Consider the following 15,478-nt stretch of genomic DNA (forward strand, 5'->3'; position numbering starts at 1 on the left):
GGCTGCCTGCCAGTGGCTCAGACTCCCTCTCCCTCCCAGCGCAGCGGCCGCTGTTAAAAGAAAAAAAAAAAAAAAGCACTTTTTGGCGCCCCCAAATCTTGGTGCCCTAGGCAACCGCCTAGTTGGCCTAAATGGTAGCACTGGCCCTGCCCTCCCCACATCTGTGTAGCATTGAAATTCAAATGCGTTCCTATTTTCTCTCAAGAAAAAAAGAAAAATGCACTAATTCTGAATGGCTAACCATAGTAACCAGGACGACTGAGCCATGCAGGCAGATCAGGTGGTTGCTTGGGTCTGCAAAATATTTAAGGCCAGATTGTGGCTGGGGGAAGGGAAAAGTGAAGTCACAATGTGCATGCCCTCATTCCCTTGCAGCTGGGGTGAGAGCAGGCCCATGGCCCCACCTCCATCTATACTGGCCAGCAAACCTGCATCAGGGTGGGGGTGAGAGGAAGGAAAATTTATAGACTGCACCCCTATGAAAAAAGACTGTGGTTTAGAGGAATTCTGGCTGGGTCACTCCCACTTGGTGTGGCTCCTCTCCACAAATACACTCCACTTGACAGCTGAAGCGTAGCCATTCAGGGACGTACACCCTTGAATTTTTGGTCACAACGCCACAAACATTTATGTATTGTCCACACTAGAACTTACAACTATGGGAGCTAACACATGTTAAAGCACCACTAAGACAAGGTAGGTGTGAGCTAATATCTTTTATTGCACCAGTTTCTGGTGGTGATAGAGACACGCTTTCGAGTTACACAGAGAAGAGCTCCGTGTTGCTTGAAAGCTTGTCTCTTTCACCAATAGAAGCAGGTGCAATAAAAGATACTACCTCCCCCGCTTTGTCTCTCTCATATCCTGGGATCAATATAGCTATGACAATGCAAAAAGCATGACGACACCTTTCCGGGTATACATACCCTAAATGACAATCTTGTCTAAATTATGAGGAGTTGTCTACGGCAGCCAAAACAAAACAAAGAACCCACAGGTTCCAAGGGCTAATGCTACAGCCCTGTAGTAATCTATCTAAGGTACTTAAATGACATCCATTGCTGTAGCATCTGAGCACTTCACAGTCTTCCCTGTATTTTCCTCCCCAAGCTCCAATGAGGCCAGGAAGTGTTATTATCTCCATTGTACAGATGGGGAACTGAGGCAGAGAGAGGCTTCCCAAGGTCACACAGGAAGTCTGAGGAAGGACTTGAACCCAAGCAGAGGAGGGAATTGAGTCTGGGTTTCCCAAATCCCAGCCTAGCCCCTGGACCATCCGTTCTCACACAAAGCAAACACACATAAGAACTGGCAAGGTAAGCAACTCAATAAATTCAAAGCAAACTCTCTGGAAGAGCTGACGTGTTTATTACTTTAAAGAGATTGTTAATAAAGGAACAGAACTGAGCCAACTGCACATGATCTTCAGCACCCAAGACTTCCAGAAAGAGCAGCACAGCCACAGACAGGAGCAATCATCATTGCCATATGGATGAGTCTGCCGGTTAACTAGCCCGGCCTCAAAAGCAAATAGCCAAGGATTTTTCCCTGTGAGGTGTGTAATGTTGCATTCTATATGATTGTATGAATGTATGCTGATGAGTATGAATATAATGTAACTGGAATATGCTTCATGCAAAAGTCTCTTGTAAGGTATCATTACAAAGCTTATAATCTGAGTGTGGTCATCCTAGTTGTATAAATGTATCACTCTTGTATCTGAAACTCGAAATATAAAATATAACTCTGAGGGTCTATTGTAATTGTGCGAAGTGTGGGTCATTAATGGTGGTTTGGAATCTTGATGGCTCCTATTAACCAGGACAATTGTCTGTAGATGGCTCTGTTTTACTTGTGAGTCTTCCTGTATACCTGTGTGCTGGCAAGTGGGTGATGAAGTCTTACAGTGACATGTGATCATGTCACCTGAACTGGAATCCATCTTTAACCTTGTGCTTTTCCATTGAGAAGGGGAGAGGGTGGGAACCCAGAGGGACAAAGGATTCCTGCCTTATGCAAAAGATATATAAGTGGGTGGAACAGAGAAAAGGGGGGAGTCATCATGAGAAATCCCCTAGCTACCACCTGAGCTGGAACAAGGGCTGTACCAGGGGAAAGGATTGTGCCCTGACTAGGAAGATGTCCAGTCTGTGAAAGAAACTTATTGAAACATCTCTGATGGTGAGATTTTATCTGTATTCAGTTTTATTAGTGTATTAGACTTAGATTTGCGTGTTTTATTTTATTTTACTTGGTAATTCATTTTGTTCTGTCTGTTACTACTTGGAACCACTTAAATCCTACTTTTTGTATTTAATAAAACCACTGTTTACTTATTAATTAACCCAGAGTTTGTATTAATACCTGGGGCGGGGGGGGGGGGCAAACAGCTGTGCATATCTCTCTATCAGTGTTATAGAGGGCGAACAATTTATGAGTTTACCCAGGATAAGCTTCATACAAGGTAAAACGAATTTATTTGGGGTTTAGACCCCATTGGGAGTTGGGCATCTGAATGGTAAAGACAGGAACACTTCTGTAACTTGCTTTCAGTTAAGTCTGCAGCTTTGGGGCATGTGGTTCAGACCCTGGGTTTGTGTGGGAGCAGACTGGTGTGTCTGGCTCAACAAGACAAGGTGCTGGAGTCCCAGACTGGCAGGGAAAGCAGGGCAGAAGTAGTCTTGGCACATCAGTTGGCAGTTCCCAAGGGGGTTTCTGTGATTCAATCCGTCACAGGTGCTGAACACCCTTGATGCCAACTAACTCCAGAGAGATTTGAGGAATCTCAGCGTCTTGCAGGTGTGGAGCCTTGCGATTTTAACAACTGATTATTAAAGCCCAGGGACTTTACATTTCCCATTCCTTTATCTGACAAAAGTCAATATTAGGGGAGAAGAGACAATTATGGTCTCCTAGCCAGACCTCCTGCATAGCACAGGCCAAAGAATCCCATCTACTAATTCCTGAATCACGCCCACAGCTTCCGGCTGAGTTAAAGCATCTCTTTCCTAGACATCTATTCCTATCCGATTTAAGCTAGCCCTAAATAAATCACTTTTAAAAGAAATGAGTGTCCACACAGGGGCCTGCACCAGTTTACCATCACACATTTAGTTAAATCTGTGCAATGGTCTCAGGTAGACGAATCTTGGTGTGTAGTTTAGTTAGAGGAGAAACGTTTTAGTGACATTGGTTAAAGTTTGATTTAGTAACCCTTCTGTTCTTACAGGACCTTTGTATGTATTGCTTTCCTGCCTCCCCATATAGAGATATTGTCTAGCCAGAAAAGATTTATACACGCAGGCTGTACATCACACCAGGACTACTTGAAACCAAGAAAAATTGCAGCGAAGAGAGCAAAAAGGCCGATTAGTTTAAGCAAATTGAAACAGAAGTTTGGAGGCTCCTCTACAACTCGTGTTTTTGTGGGCTTCACTGTTCGCTCCCACTGGGTCAGAATGGCATTTCTGGCTCCATCCCACTTCCCCGGCCCAGTCAGGCGGTACTGGTATGCTGTGCATGGACCAAAGAAAATTTTCATGGCCAGGATTGGATCTTTGAAGAGCAGAGCCAGCACACTGGGTTTTGTGCCGATCAAGGAGGCAAGTTCATCAATATACACGAGGCAATCAGTTTTCAGGATCTCATCATAAGACAAACCGAACCTTAATGAATCAGAAAAGAAGGGGGAGGGATGTCATTCTGATCAATAGGTAAAACAGAGGAGATGCCATTGAAATTCAGTTCCATTTGCAGTTATTCTGCTTTTTCATCAGTGGGTTTCTTTGAATAGATATTCCAAACTTCCTGTATAATTATATAGCCGCTAGCTAAAAGATGGACTTCAAACACACTAGATATAGTAGACTAATTGAATCCACATCTGGATTTTAGACACCCCTATAAAGAGATAGGGAACAGCTGCCAAATTTGGAACTGCATTCTGATACCTCCCAAAGTTCAGGGGTTTTTAAATCTGTCTCAAAGTCTTTTGCATTAGGTGACATGGCTTACCAGCGAATTTTGTTTTTCTTCGTCTCGTTGATCTCTTCCACCATGGTGCTCACTGGAGGCAGCTGACACAAGCCTAGAAACCAGAAAAGGGAGTGTTGTCATAAAGTGGTGGACCTGTTCAACTTCAGGTGGGATTTTAAACCAATTTAGTTACACTGATGAAAAGGCTGGTGTGGACACTCTTATTTCAGCTTAAACCAGGCTTATTTCAATTTAGCTTACTTCAGTTAGGAGCAGATTTAAACAAAGCTGAAATAAGCCACGGAAATTAGAGCATCCACACAGGTGTTTGTGCCCATTTAGCTAAACTGGTGCCAATTTGTGTGTAGACAAGGCCTGAGTCATTTGGAGCTTGTTCTTGGATTGGAAACCCTGGCTCCTGGTCCCCGAAGGAGAGAGAACTCATGGCTTGTTAGTTGGACAAGTGGCCTAATTGTTCTAATGAATCATCTCAAATCACACCCACTCTTACACCTTGTCTAGACTAGGATTTAAAGAGGTGCTCTCTAACCTTCTGGGAGAAAGCTGAAGCCAGACAAATTCCAATTAGATATAAGGCAATATTTTAGCACTGAGGGTGAGTAACCATTGGAACAAACAAAAGGGAAATGGTGGATTCTTTATTTCTTGATGTCTTCAGATCAAGACTGGATGCCCTTCTGGAAGAGATGCTTTAGCCAAACACAAGTTATTGAACTCAATATGGGGGTGGGGTTGAAATTTAAGGCCTGTGCTATACAGGAGGTTGGACTGGCTCATCTAACATCTCTTCTGGCCTTAAACGCTTCGAATCTATGAACATGCTTGAGAAGTCTACTGTTCAAATCTACACTGATTGGCCTACAAGAGATAAACTGGCTGAAGCTCAGTTTCCCCCTAGACCAGTGGCTCTCAACTTTTCCAGACTATTGTACCCTTTTCAGGAAGTTCATACCCCCCAAATTTCACCTCACTTAAAAACTACTTGCTGACAAAATCAAACATAAAAACACAAAAGTGTCACAGCATCCTATTACTGAAAAATTGCTCACTTTCTCATTTTCATCATATAATTATAAAATAAATATTATACTTACACTTCAGTGTGTTTTTTCACTTGTGAGCCTTGTCTGGCATCCTAGCCCCAAGTGGCAGGGCTGATGCCCAAGCCCCAGATGGTGAGACTGATGCACGTAACTGAGCTTCATGGAGCCCCTTGTGGCATGGGGCCCTGAGCAACTGCCTTGCTTGCCACCTCCTAATGCTGGCCCTGCACTTGCAACCCCCCCAAACCTGTCCTATAACCCCCCTAAAGGTTGCACCCCCGGGTTGAGAAACACTGATTTAGATGAGTTGAGTACCCCCTGGAAGATCTGTGTACCCCTGCTTGAGAACCATTGCCATAGACTACGGTATCACCAGGGCTTTGTCTGCACCAGACTTCTCAAACATGTTAGTTGGAACGTGTTAGCTAGTGCCTTCTAACAACCTCCTCTAGTCTAGTCTAGCCACTGCTTTGGAGACTCTTTCCCTGATGACTGGGATTTGAATCCTCATCTGTAGGAACCAGGGACCAGAACATGATTTCAGTCACACAGTGTGATTTTGGAGTAACCCTGTTAAAGTCCATGGCATTTACTCTGAAATTACACTGGTATAATTGAGATCAGGAGCTTCCCCAAAGGAGCAACAGTGGCATGGAATGAGTGGATGTGAGATCAAAATCAGGCCCCAGGTGGTCCTGAGTGTAACACTGTTCTCTCTGGTGCTGAGAAACTGCCTCCCTCCAAGAGGCAAGGACGAACCAGCTGCTGGATTCTGCCTGGTTTTAGTGCAGCAGTGGGGAATCCTGTTTGTTACCAGCTCTGCCTGGTAACACAAAAGCTATTCCATTTTTCCTGCCCCTAAAGGGAGATAGTTGCCTATCAGTGGGTCAGGAATTGCCTTTAAGGCCCATTGTGGTGGGGGCTATGATGAGCTGCACAAACCCAGGGGGAGCTCTCGGGAGCATTGTGCCTCAAGGCAACAAGGCCTCCTGAAACTCTATAGTGAGTGTGGCCTCTGCACCATCCACAAGGAACTGATGTGAGTGCTCGTGTCATGGCTTCCCAATTGTTACAAACACAGGGCCCCTCTTTTCTCGCCACTGAATACAAATAAACTCCCCTCTTCTTCAAGGGGAGTTACCTGTATTCTAGAGGAAAAAACAAAGCTCCGAAATTCTGTTCAGACAGATCCAGCTCAATATTTCCAAGATGGTTCTTGTAGTATTTCGCTTGTTCATGTAGTAAGGATGTCACTGGGTTGTAAGACGGTAAAGTGTGGAGCAACCCAATTTAGATACCTGTCTATGAGCACCACCTTTCCTAGTCCTGGATGAATCCCTTTTTTGGTCTGTGTCGCGGTGGGGCGACATACCCACTCGCTCACCACCTGTGTCTGAAACATTGCCTTTTTCTTTGAGGAAGTGCTCACATCATACTAACCTTCCTGCTCCACCTACCGTTAAAGACTCGTGTGACCCAGCGAGCTTGAATTTCTACAACTGGCATGACTGCACCAAATGGCTTGATGAGGCCAATGACGGCCAGGGTTGGCTTCTCCAGATGAGGGGGGAAGATATATTTGTACAGGGATGCCTGCTTCTTTTCGACTTTGACAACAGATTCCTCAAGGAAAGGGAAGGAGAACTTGTATCCTGTGGCAAAGACTATGATGTCAACAGGTTCCTCCGTGGGGCTATTTTGAAACACGACTGAGTTTTCCTTGATCTCCTTCAGACTTGGTTTTATGCTGATTTTCCCAGTGATGATACAGCCTGGAAGGTCATCATTCAGCACAGGCTCCCGTATCACATCTCTGCATTGAAACAAACAGAAACACAATCAGAATGCTGGGGCAGCCAAGGCAACCCCATGTGCTTCAGCAAAGAGCTGGAGAATGACCTCTGACCTGGAAGACTCAGAAATGGGAAAGCAGGGTCCCGTTTCCCACCCAACTCCAAACGAGGCTCCAGGGTCTTGAAGTCTTTAATTAAAGTCACCCCTCCTGCAACCTGCTTTATTCACACAAACATCACTGCCACCTCCCCTAGGTTCTGGTCAATTTACGCACAGTACTTTTACAGAGTCACTTTTCAGAGCAGAAACGCACTTCAAAAACTGTCTGAGGGCTGGTCCACACTAACCCCCCCCTTCGAACTAAGATAAGCAACTTCAGCTATGTGAATAACGTAGCTGAAGTCGAAGTACCTTAGTTCGAACTTACCGTGGGTCCAGATGCAGCAGGCAGGCTCCCCTGTCGACTCCGCATACTCCTCTCGCGGAGCAGGAGTACCGCCGTCGACGGCGAGCACTTCCGGGATCGATCCTAGAAGATCGATTGCTTGCCGCCGGACCCGGAGGTAAGTATAGATGTACCCTGACTCTTTATGAGTCTCTACATAATGAAAGCTTAGTGGGCAGGACTAGCTCCTGGCCACAGGAGTGGCAGAAGGTCCCTAAAAGTGGGTGCCATTGGTGCCTGAACCATGGCCTGGCCCCCTGTGCTGCCCCTTCCTCCTCCCCTGAGACCCCGCTCCTGTGTGCTGCCCCTTCCCCCCCCAAAACCCCCTCCCACATGCCACCCCTACCCCCCTGAGGCCATGCTCCTGTGTGCCTCCCCTTCCCCCCTGAGGCACCGCTCCCATGCCACCTCTTCCCCCAAGATCTCGCCCCCCTACTCACTTCTCTCCACCCCTCCCCCCACATTACTCTCCCTATAAGTGGGAGGGCCATGGCCCCCCCCCCCCCCCCCATTCCAGCACCCCTGCCTGGGACTGTACAATGCTAGTGTTCCCCTCCTCTATACAGAGCAGGCCAGGAGACCCGCTTCTTCAGCTCTCCTATGAAAACCTAGCTGATCAACATCCCTAACCCTGCTTTCTGGTGTAGATTTATACATTCCTATGTTACACCTAGGGTTGCCAGGTGTCTGGTTTTCAACCAGAACCCCGGTCGAAAAGGGACCCTGATGGCTCCGGTCAGCACTGCTAACCGGGCCATTAAAAATCTGGTTGGTGGGGCTGGCAGGCTCCCTACCTGGCTCCGCACGGCTCCTGGAAGTGGTGACATGTCCCTCAGCTCCTGGGCGGAGGCGCAGCCACGGGGGCTCCATATGCTGTCCCTGCCCTTCCCCAAGTACAGGCTCTGCAGCTCTCATTGGCTGGGAAACGTGGCCAATGGGAGCTGTGGGGGTGGCATTTGTGCGTGGAGGCAGTGTGCACTGCACAGAGCTGCCTGGCCCCTCTACGTAGGAGCCGAGGGACATGTCACTGCTTCCGGGGAGCCCCCTGAGGTCAGCACCAACCAGAGTCCACTCCCCACACCCACTCCTGCACCCCCACTCCCTGCCCCAGCCCAGAGTCCCCTCCTCAAACCTGCCCCATCCCCTCTCCCGCATCCCAACCCCGTGTCCCAGCTTGGAGCCCCTCTGGCACCCAAACTCCCTCCTGGAACCTGCACCCCCTTGCATCCCCTACCCCAGCCAGGAGTCCCCTCCCGCACCCTGAACCTCTCATTTCTGGCCCCACCCCAGAGCCCTCATCCCCCTTCCGCACCCCAACCCCCTTCCCCAGCTTGGTGAAAATAAGCAAGTGAATGAGGGTGGGGGAGAGTGAGCGATGGGTGGGGGGAATGGAGTGAGCGGAGGCAGGGCCTTGGAGAAGGGGCGGGGCAGAGGCAGGGCCTCAGGGAAGGGGCAGGGCAGGGGTGTTTGGTTTTGTGTGATTAGAAAGTTGGTAACCCTAGTTAAACCCTCGACATGTGGGTTTGCATTGCTCCTCTAACACATTGTACGTCATTAGCTAGGTGCACTTTCCTCTTCCTTCTCTAACTCAGTAACCAATATACCACCACATAGAACAGAAACGCAGGATATACCTGTCCTTAGGTATCAGGCCGTAGTTTGCATGGTCAAACCACTGACTCGTCCTGTGCGCAACCAGCCACGTTGTAATGGGCCCAGGGAGGGAATTCCGGATCACATTCATGAAACGAGTTAGGAAGACCATGTCCCATGGGTAACCATTGTCAAACACCCGACTGATCACCCACGCACCTCGGCCAGTGCTGATCATCACCTAGAAGACAACAGAACAGCAAAGCTTTGGAGGGTGAATTGCTTTCCTTGTGTTTATTAAACTAATCCCAGACAAGGATCGTCCCCTGACTTTACCCAGCTAGCCAATGAGCAAAGACTTCGAGGTCTCTCAGAATTGTGAGAGGGAGGTGTAGGGGTAGGACAAAGCCACCTTTGACTCCTCAGTCCAACTGCTGCAACCTCGGAGACCACAATGCCATAAAGACACTGTTGGGTTATGTTAAAGGACTAGACTGTTGGGTCTGGTAGCACTTTTCTTTGCCTCATGGGTCTCTGAAAAAGCAATATTCCCATTCTGTGGAAATAACCTCTAGAACAGTGGTCCCCAAATGTTGAGGATTACCCCCATCCGCACCCCCCTGGGTCCGGGAGCAAGCCTGCAGCTCAGGAGTGGGGGACGTGGACAGGGGTAAGAGGGTTGAGGGTAGGGCTGCAGCTGGGGATGGGTCTGGGGCCGGGAGCAGGGCCAGAGCAGAGGCCAGGGACTGAAGCTGGGGGCTGAGCTGCAGTTGGGCTGCGGTGGGGGTGGGGCTAGAAGCCCAGGATGCAGCTGTGGATGGGACTGGAGCAGAGCTGGGGGCAGGGACGGGCTGGGTAGCACTTCCTCCCCACCCACTGTGGGGGCTGGCCCAGGCCCTGCCATGCCCCCACCAAGGTTCCTCCGCACCCCCACAATTTAAGGACCTCTGCTCTAGAATCAGGTTCTCAGCTCCTTTCTCTTGACAGTTCGTCTGTGTGGCTTCTAAATGGCTTCATTGCTGCCCATCGCTGCATATAACAAAAATTAACATCACCCTTCCTGCAGGTTTGAAAGGAGCTGGAAGAACTGTACCTTTTTAGCTACACGACTGGCCTCAATGGCGATATCCACTCCAGAATTCCCCATGCCAATCACAAGGACTCTCTTCCCCTCAAACACATCTGGATGCTTGTAATAGCGGCTGTGAAAGTACTTGCCTTGAAATGTCTCTATCCCTGTGAGGAAGAGGGGAAGGGTATCTGGCAAATATCACTTAAATAATAGTCAATTATAATTCCAGGCTATATCCTGGAGTCCATTGGTGTTAATGGGAGGTGTGTTTTGGTAGTGAGGACAGAAAAAAAATGACCTCACAATTTGGCTTGTTGGTATTATATTTTTCAGGAGATAAATGGTCCTAGTAACCTTAATCTTTGCCCTTTCTTGGAGACTTTCTCCTGAAGAGGGGAGGGGACCTAATTTCTAAGGCCCAGTCAGAGAAATGGAGTGACTTCTTTAGGGATACGGTAGATTCTCCCATACTTGGAATCTTCCTATGCAGACTGGACACTTTTCTAAAAGGGAGGCTCTAGTTCCAATTCAAGTGATGGGCTGGTGCAGACAATGTCTGGGAGAGGTTCCACGGCCTGTATGATGCAGGAGGTCAGACTAGGTGACCCTTTTGGCCTTGGACTCAATGAAAAGTGATAGATGGGCTCTCCCCTCCTTGCGCTGCAGACACAGTCGTCAGCAGAGCCAAGGAGGAAAAAGCAGATAGAACTGTCCCCACCCCGCTCCTCCTCCTCCCACAGAAACCAGAACTAGAAGAATCACCAAGAGTCACGGTGGAGTCTCCATCACTGGCAGTTTTTAAATCAAGAGTGGATGTTTCCCTAGGAATTATGTTGGGGAAGTTCTCTGGCTGGTGCTATACAGGAGGTCAGGCTAAATGATCACAATGGACCCTTCTGATCAGGGAATCTATGACTGGAACAGGGGAGAGAAGGAACTACCACCTCCTGATCCCTCAGCCCCCAGCAATGAATAAAGCAAACAGGATTGGGCCCCGAATATTTTAAAGTGATTTGTATGGCTCTGAGTGTGTGTGTGTGTGTGTATGTAAGTGTAACTAACAGTGCTGGGGTTACTATATCTTTAAAAAAGTGCTACAATAGAGACCTGACAGCACTACAGTCTTCTGGACAATCACACTAGACCTACTGTAGAACTACGCTTGTAAGGGCAACTGATTCAGAAATAAACAAGACATTCTAACCCATGCCAGCAATGATTTGGTGACGGGACCCTAGTCCCACTGCAACCCCTTTAGGAATATACCACTGGAAACTTTGTTGTCCATTCCTCCCGCTCCAAAGTGAGCTCTGTGGTTAGAAAATCTGAGATAATGTAACTGCAGACAATGTTTAAAAACTCTGATGGTAGCACAGAGCAATAGCCAGTTCCTCCTGGTGGTCCAGAGAGACGGCTGTGTTTAAACACCAATTGGGAGAACCCAGGTTATTTAAACAAAAACAAACAAACAAACAAAAACAGCAAAACCTGCTGTGAACCTTTCCTCCTCATTCTTGAGAATCACTTAACAAAATTAAATGGTGGCGAAAGATTAGGGAAAGGCCTACAACTTCTGTCTGGGGATTATGGGCCAAATTCAAATGCTGCTGTAATCAGGTGCAACTCCAAAGAAGCTTTGTCTACTTTCACCACAGATAAATTTGGCCCAGTGCTTTTTTTGTTGCCCTAACCTACACCAATAACACACTTTCTGACTTGTTAGTGCAGCCAGCTTCTCTGAATAGCCTTCTCAAGAGAAATAATCTTGTCCCTTGGAAGCATGCCTATCAATTAGCCAGACCTGAAAAAGGGACAGCTGGAAAACGAAAGCTTTTCCCTAATTACGCATGTCAATATGACGGCAGTCGCCAGATCCAGGAAATTAGAACATGGAAACAAAAATGTTTCCATCTGTGGATTTGTTAGTCTTCTTGCCAAACACAGAAATGCTTAATAGTAAACACAAGACATCCTGTACCAGGAAAAGACTCCAGCGGCAGGGATGGATCAGAGAGATAGCCAATGCAAACCATAACAGCATCAAAGACAGATGACTCCTGCTTCCCATTAGACTCCGTGACAATAGCCCACTGGCCAGTGGCAGAGAAATCTGGGCATTTCCTTACACTGATGACTGTGGTCTGAAACATTGAACCAAACAAATATCGTCCATCAGCATGAGATCTGAGTGTAACAAATATAAGTAGAGAAAACAGTCTATGACAATGTGTGCTTGGGAAAATTTGCTGGACCATTTTCCAGATAGGGAGGGGGACAGCCCTGACTTTGGCCTGGGGGAAGATTTATTTAAACCATGAGTAGAGCTGGTCAAAATTTGCCACTTTCACAAAACCAGAATTGTCCATGAGAAAGTTTCCATTTTGCAGAAAAAAACTGATTTTCTGTTGGGAAAATTTTTATGACAGCCTCCTGGCTGCCCGCCTGGAATGCTCTTATCAATTTAACCTTTTGACAGTAAAAGAGACAAGCTTTCCTGGAGGGCTGCAGAGGCAGAGTCCAGGTGCTTTGCCTCCCTGCTTCTCCCACACCCCACAGCTCTGGGAGCCAGAGATGGAGGCTGAGTTCTTTTACATCCCCAGGGGAGGTGTCTTGTTAATGTCAAGTGAAATTGACAAGAGTCTTCCAGATGGTCAGCTGGGAAGCTGCAAAGTTTTCAGTTCTGAAATGGATTTTTTTCTTGAAAACTCTTCCTGCAACATAACAACAATAAAAAATTGCATTTCTGACATTTTGTCCCAGTTTGGAACTTCCCCCCTCCCTAAAGTCATCACATTTTTTGTGAGGCGGGGCTTTCATTTTTCAGCCAACTCTGATTGTAAGTTCCTCTGGGCAGGGACTGTCTTTTTGTTTATGTTTGTACAGTGCCTGTCACAGCAGGGCCCTGGACCACATTTTCAAGGGTATTTAGGCACCTGAGGATGCAGATTGGCAACTAGTGGGGTTTTCAGAAGTGCCTAACTCCTGTTGATTTCAGTGGGAGTTAGGTACCATGATGCTTTAGAAAAATCCCATTAGATGCCTCTGCATCTTTAGGCACCTAAATACCTTTAGAAATCTGGCCTCTGGTCTGGGTGGGGCTCATAGGCACCACAATACAAGTTATACATATTAAATAGCCTGCCTCGGAGAGGTGTATGATTCCTATGATCCTTGTCTCACACCACCCAAGCTCAGCACTTTCAGTGCCAAAAGCATGAGCCTAGACTGCTTACGTGAAGAAGTTACTCCATCAGCTGGCAGATCTGGTAGACTGTTATCCTCTCATGTGGACCAGCCGCTACATTTTATAGCTCACCTTGAACTGGATGTGCTTCAGAAGGCCAAAATGCTTGGCATACATCCTGAGATACTCCAGGACTTGGGAATTGGACAGAAAGACTGGAAAATCCTCAGGATACGGGAAGTCTGTGAAGGCCGACATCTCCTTGCAGGTGTTACTGACCACGGATTTGTAAAGGCTGGGCCTCCCATCTTCAACATGTTCCTATCAGCACAGCGTCACAGGGAAGAGTGAATGCATTCTGCACATGCAGCCAGGGAGAGAATATGCCTATCAACCCCTTTTTGTTCATAGCGTTTGGTTTCCACTCATGGCGGGACACAGACGAGATTAGGAATTAGAATTTGGCCCAGGCTGTTGCACTTACAACAGAATTAATCTGATCTCTTTATCTGGGGCCAAATCACAGCTGATCTCTGCACAAATGTCATGGAGGGGCAACAGCAGGGCCCCTTTCCTCTGCCTTGTGCAGCTGCACAGAGGGCAGGGGGGACGTCAACACCAGCATTCCCTAAGGGCCCAGTGCAGAGGGAAGCACTAGACACCCGAGAGGGAGCACTGCCTCTGGAGCACTGCTAGATGAGTCATCTGAGACCAGGGCCCTCTTCCCTTCCACACCAGTTAGCACTCTGGTAGGAGACCATTCTACAGCCTTTTATTATAGCTGTGTCCATGGTGGCACTCTGCCCGCATCACCACTCCATGGGCAGAATGCCTCCTCCAGAATGCATGTGTCTGCCATCCTACTGCCGCTGTGGCTGCAGCACCTACCACCTGAGCCTTGATGTTGGGAAGGAATGTTCTATTGTGGCACATTGACAGCAACCTTAAGGGCTGTTTCCCCTATCTCTGGGACACAGAGGGTAAGAACCTAAGAACAGCCCTACTGAGTCAGACCAAAGGTCTATCTAGCCCAGTATCCTGTCTTCCGACAGTGGCCAATGCCAGGTGCCCCAGGAGGAATGAACAGAACAGATAATCATCTAGTGATCCATTACCTGTCGCTCATTCCCAGCTTCTGGCAAACAGAGGCTACAGACACCATTCCTGCCAATCCTAGTTAATAGCCACTGATGGACCAATCCTCCATGAATTTATCTAGTTCTTTTTTGAACCCTGTTATGGTCTTGGCCTTCACAACATCCTCTGGCAACATCACAGGTTGACTGTGTGCTGTGTGAAGAAATACTTCTTTTTATTTGTTTTCAGCCTGCTGCCTATTAATTTCATTTGGTGATCCCTAGTTGTGTTATGAGAAGCAGTAAACAGCACTTCCTTATCTATTTTCTCTACACCAGTCATGATTTTATAGATCTCAATCATCTCTCCCCTTAGTCGTCTCTTTTCCAAGTTGAAAAAGTCCCAGTCTTATTAATCTCTCCTCATACGGAAGCCGTTCCATACCCCCTAATCATTTTTGTTGCCCTTTTCTGAACCTTTTCCAATTTCAATATATCTTTTTTGAGATGGGGAGACCACATCTGTATGCAGGGCTGGCTCTAGGATTTTTGCCGCCCCAAGCAAAACCAATTTTGGTCGCCCCCCTTCCCGTTTTTTTCTTACCCCACTCCCAGCCCCGCCTCAACTCCGCCCCTTCCCCAAATCCCCAGCCCTGCCTCCTCCCCCCAGGCTCTCAAGCCTAGGAGGGAGGGAGGGAAAGGGAGAAGCAGCGCGTGCGCTGCGGCCACTCGGGGTCTCCCCCTCCCTCCCAGGCTCTCAAACCTGGGAGGGAGGGGGAGCAGCGGCCCGCGAATCAGCTGTTTCGCGAGCCGCGGCCACTCGGGGTCTTCTCCTCCCTCCCAGGCTCTCAACCCCAGGAGGGAGGGGGAGATCCCGAGCAGCTGCGGCGCACAAATCAGCTGTTTCACGCGCCGTGGCCGCTCGGGATCTCCCCCTCCCTCACGGGTTTGAGAGCCTGGGAGGAAGGGCGAACAGCGGCATGAGCGGCAGCAGCGGAGGTGAGTTAGAGCGGCCGTGGCACATTTTTAGGGGCGGCATGGCCCACGCCAGAATGCCGCCCCTAAAAATGTGCCGCCCCAAACACCAGCTTGTTTTGCTGGTGCCTAGAGCTGGCCCTGTCTGTATGCAGTATTCAAGATGTGGGCGTACCATGAATTTATATAGAGGCAACATGATATTTTCTGTCCTATTATCTATCCCAGGTTTGGCTGATCGTGGCTCCTACTGGCCATGGTTCGCCGCTCCAGGCCAATGGGGGCGGCGGGAAGCGGCGC

The 15,478-nt window shown here is 48.2% G+C and overlaps 1 protein-coding gene across 2 annotated transcripts in view; it reads right to left on the reverse strand.

The window, feature by feature from the left end:
* Window positions 1-2,598: 2,598 nt before the first annotated feature.
* FMO1 (flavin containing dimethylaniline monoxygenase 1) overlaps window positions 2,599-15,478 on the reverse strand; it is an 18,499-nt gene continuing 5,619 nt past the window's right edge. For both annotated transcript variants that reach the window (XM_034779574.1, XM_034779575.1), the window contains exons 3-9: window positions 13,260-13,448; window positions 11,922-12,084; window positions 9,965-10,107; window positions 8,913-9,112; window positions 6,497-6,852; window positions 4,015-4,087; window positions 2,599-3,665 (exon numbers count right to left, since the gene is read on the reverse strand). In XM_034779574.1, coding sequence (XP_034635465.1) covers window positions 3,323-3,665; window positions 4,015-4,087; window positions 6,497-6,852; window positions 8,913-9,112; window positions 9,965-10,107; window positions 11,922-12,084; window positions 13,260-13,448 — 1,467 coding nt within the window. In that variant the 3' untranslated portion in view covers window positions 2,599-3,322. The remainder of the gene's footprint in view (window positions 3,666-4,014; window positions 4,088-6,496; window positions 6,853-8,912; window positions 9,113-9,964; window positions 10,108-11,921; window positions 12,085-13,259; window positions 13,449-15,478) is intronic.

Source organism: Trachemys scripta, chromosome 8 (assembly GCF_013100865.1).
Source record: "Trachemys scripta elegans isolate TJP31775 chromosome 8, CAS_Tse_1.0, whole genome shotgun sequence".
NCBI classification, from domain to species: domain Eukaryota; kingdom Metazoa; phylum Chordata; order Testudines; family Emydidae; genus Trachemys; species Trachemys scripta.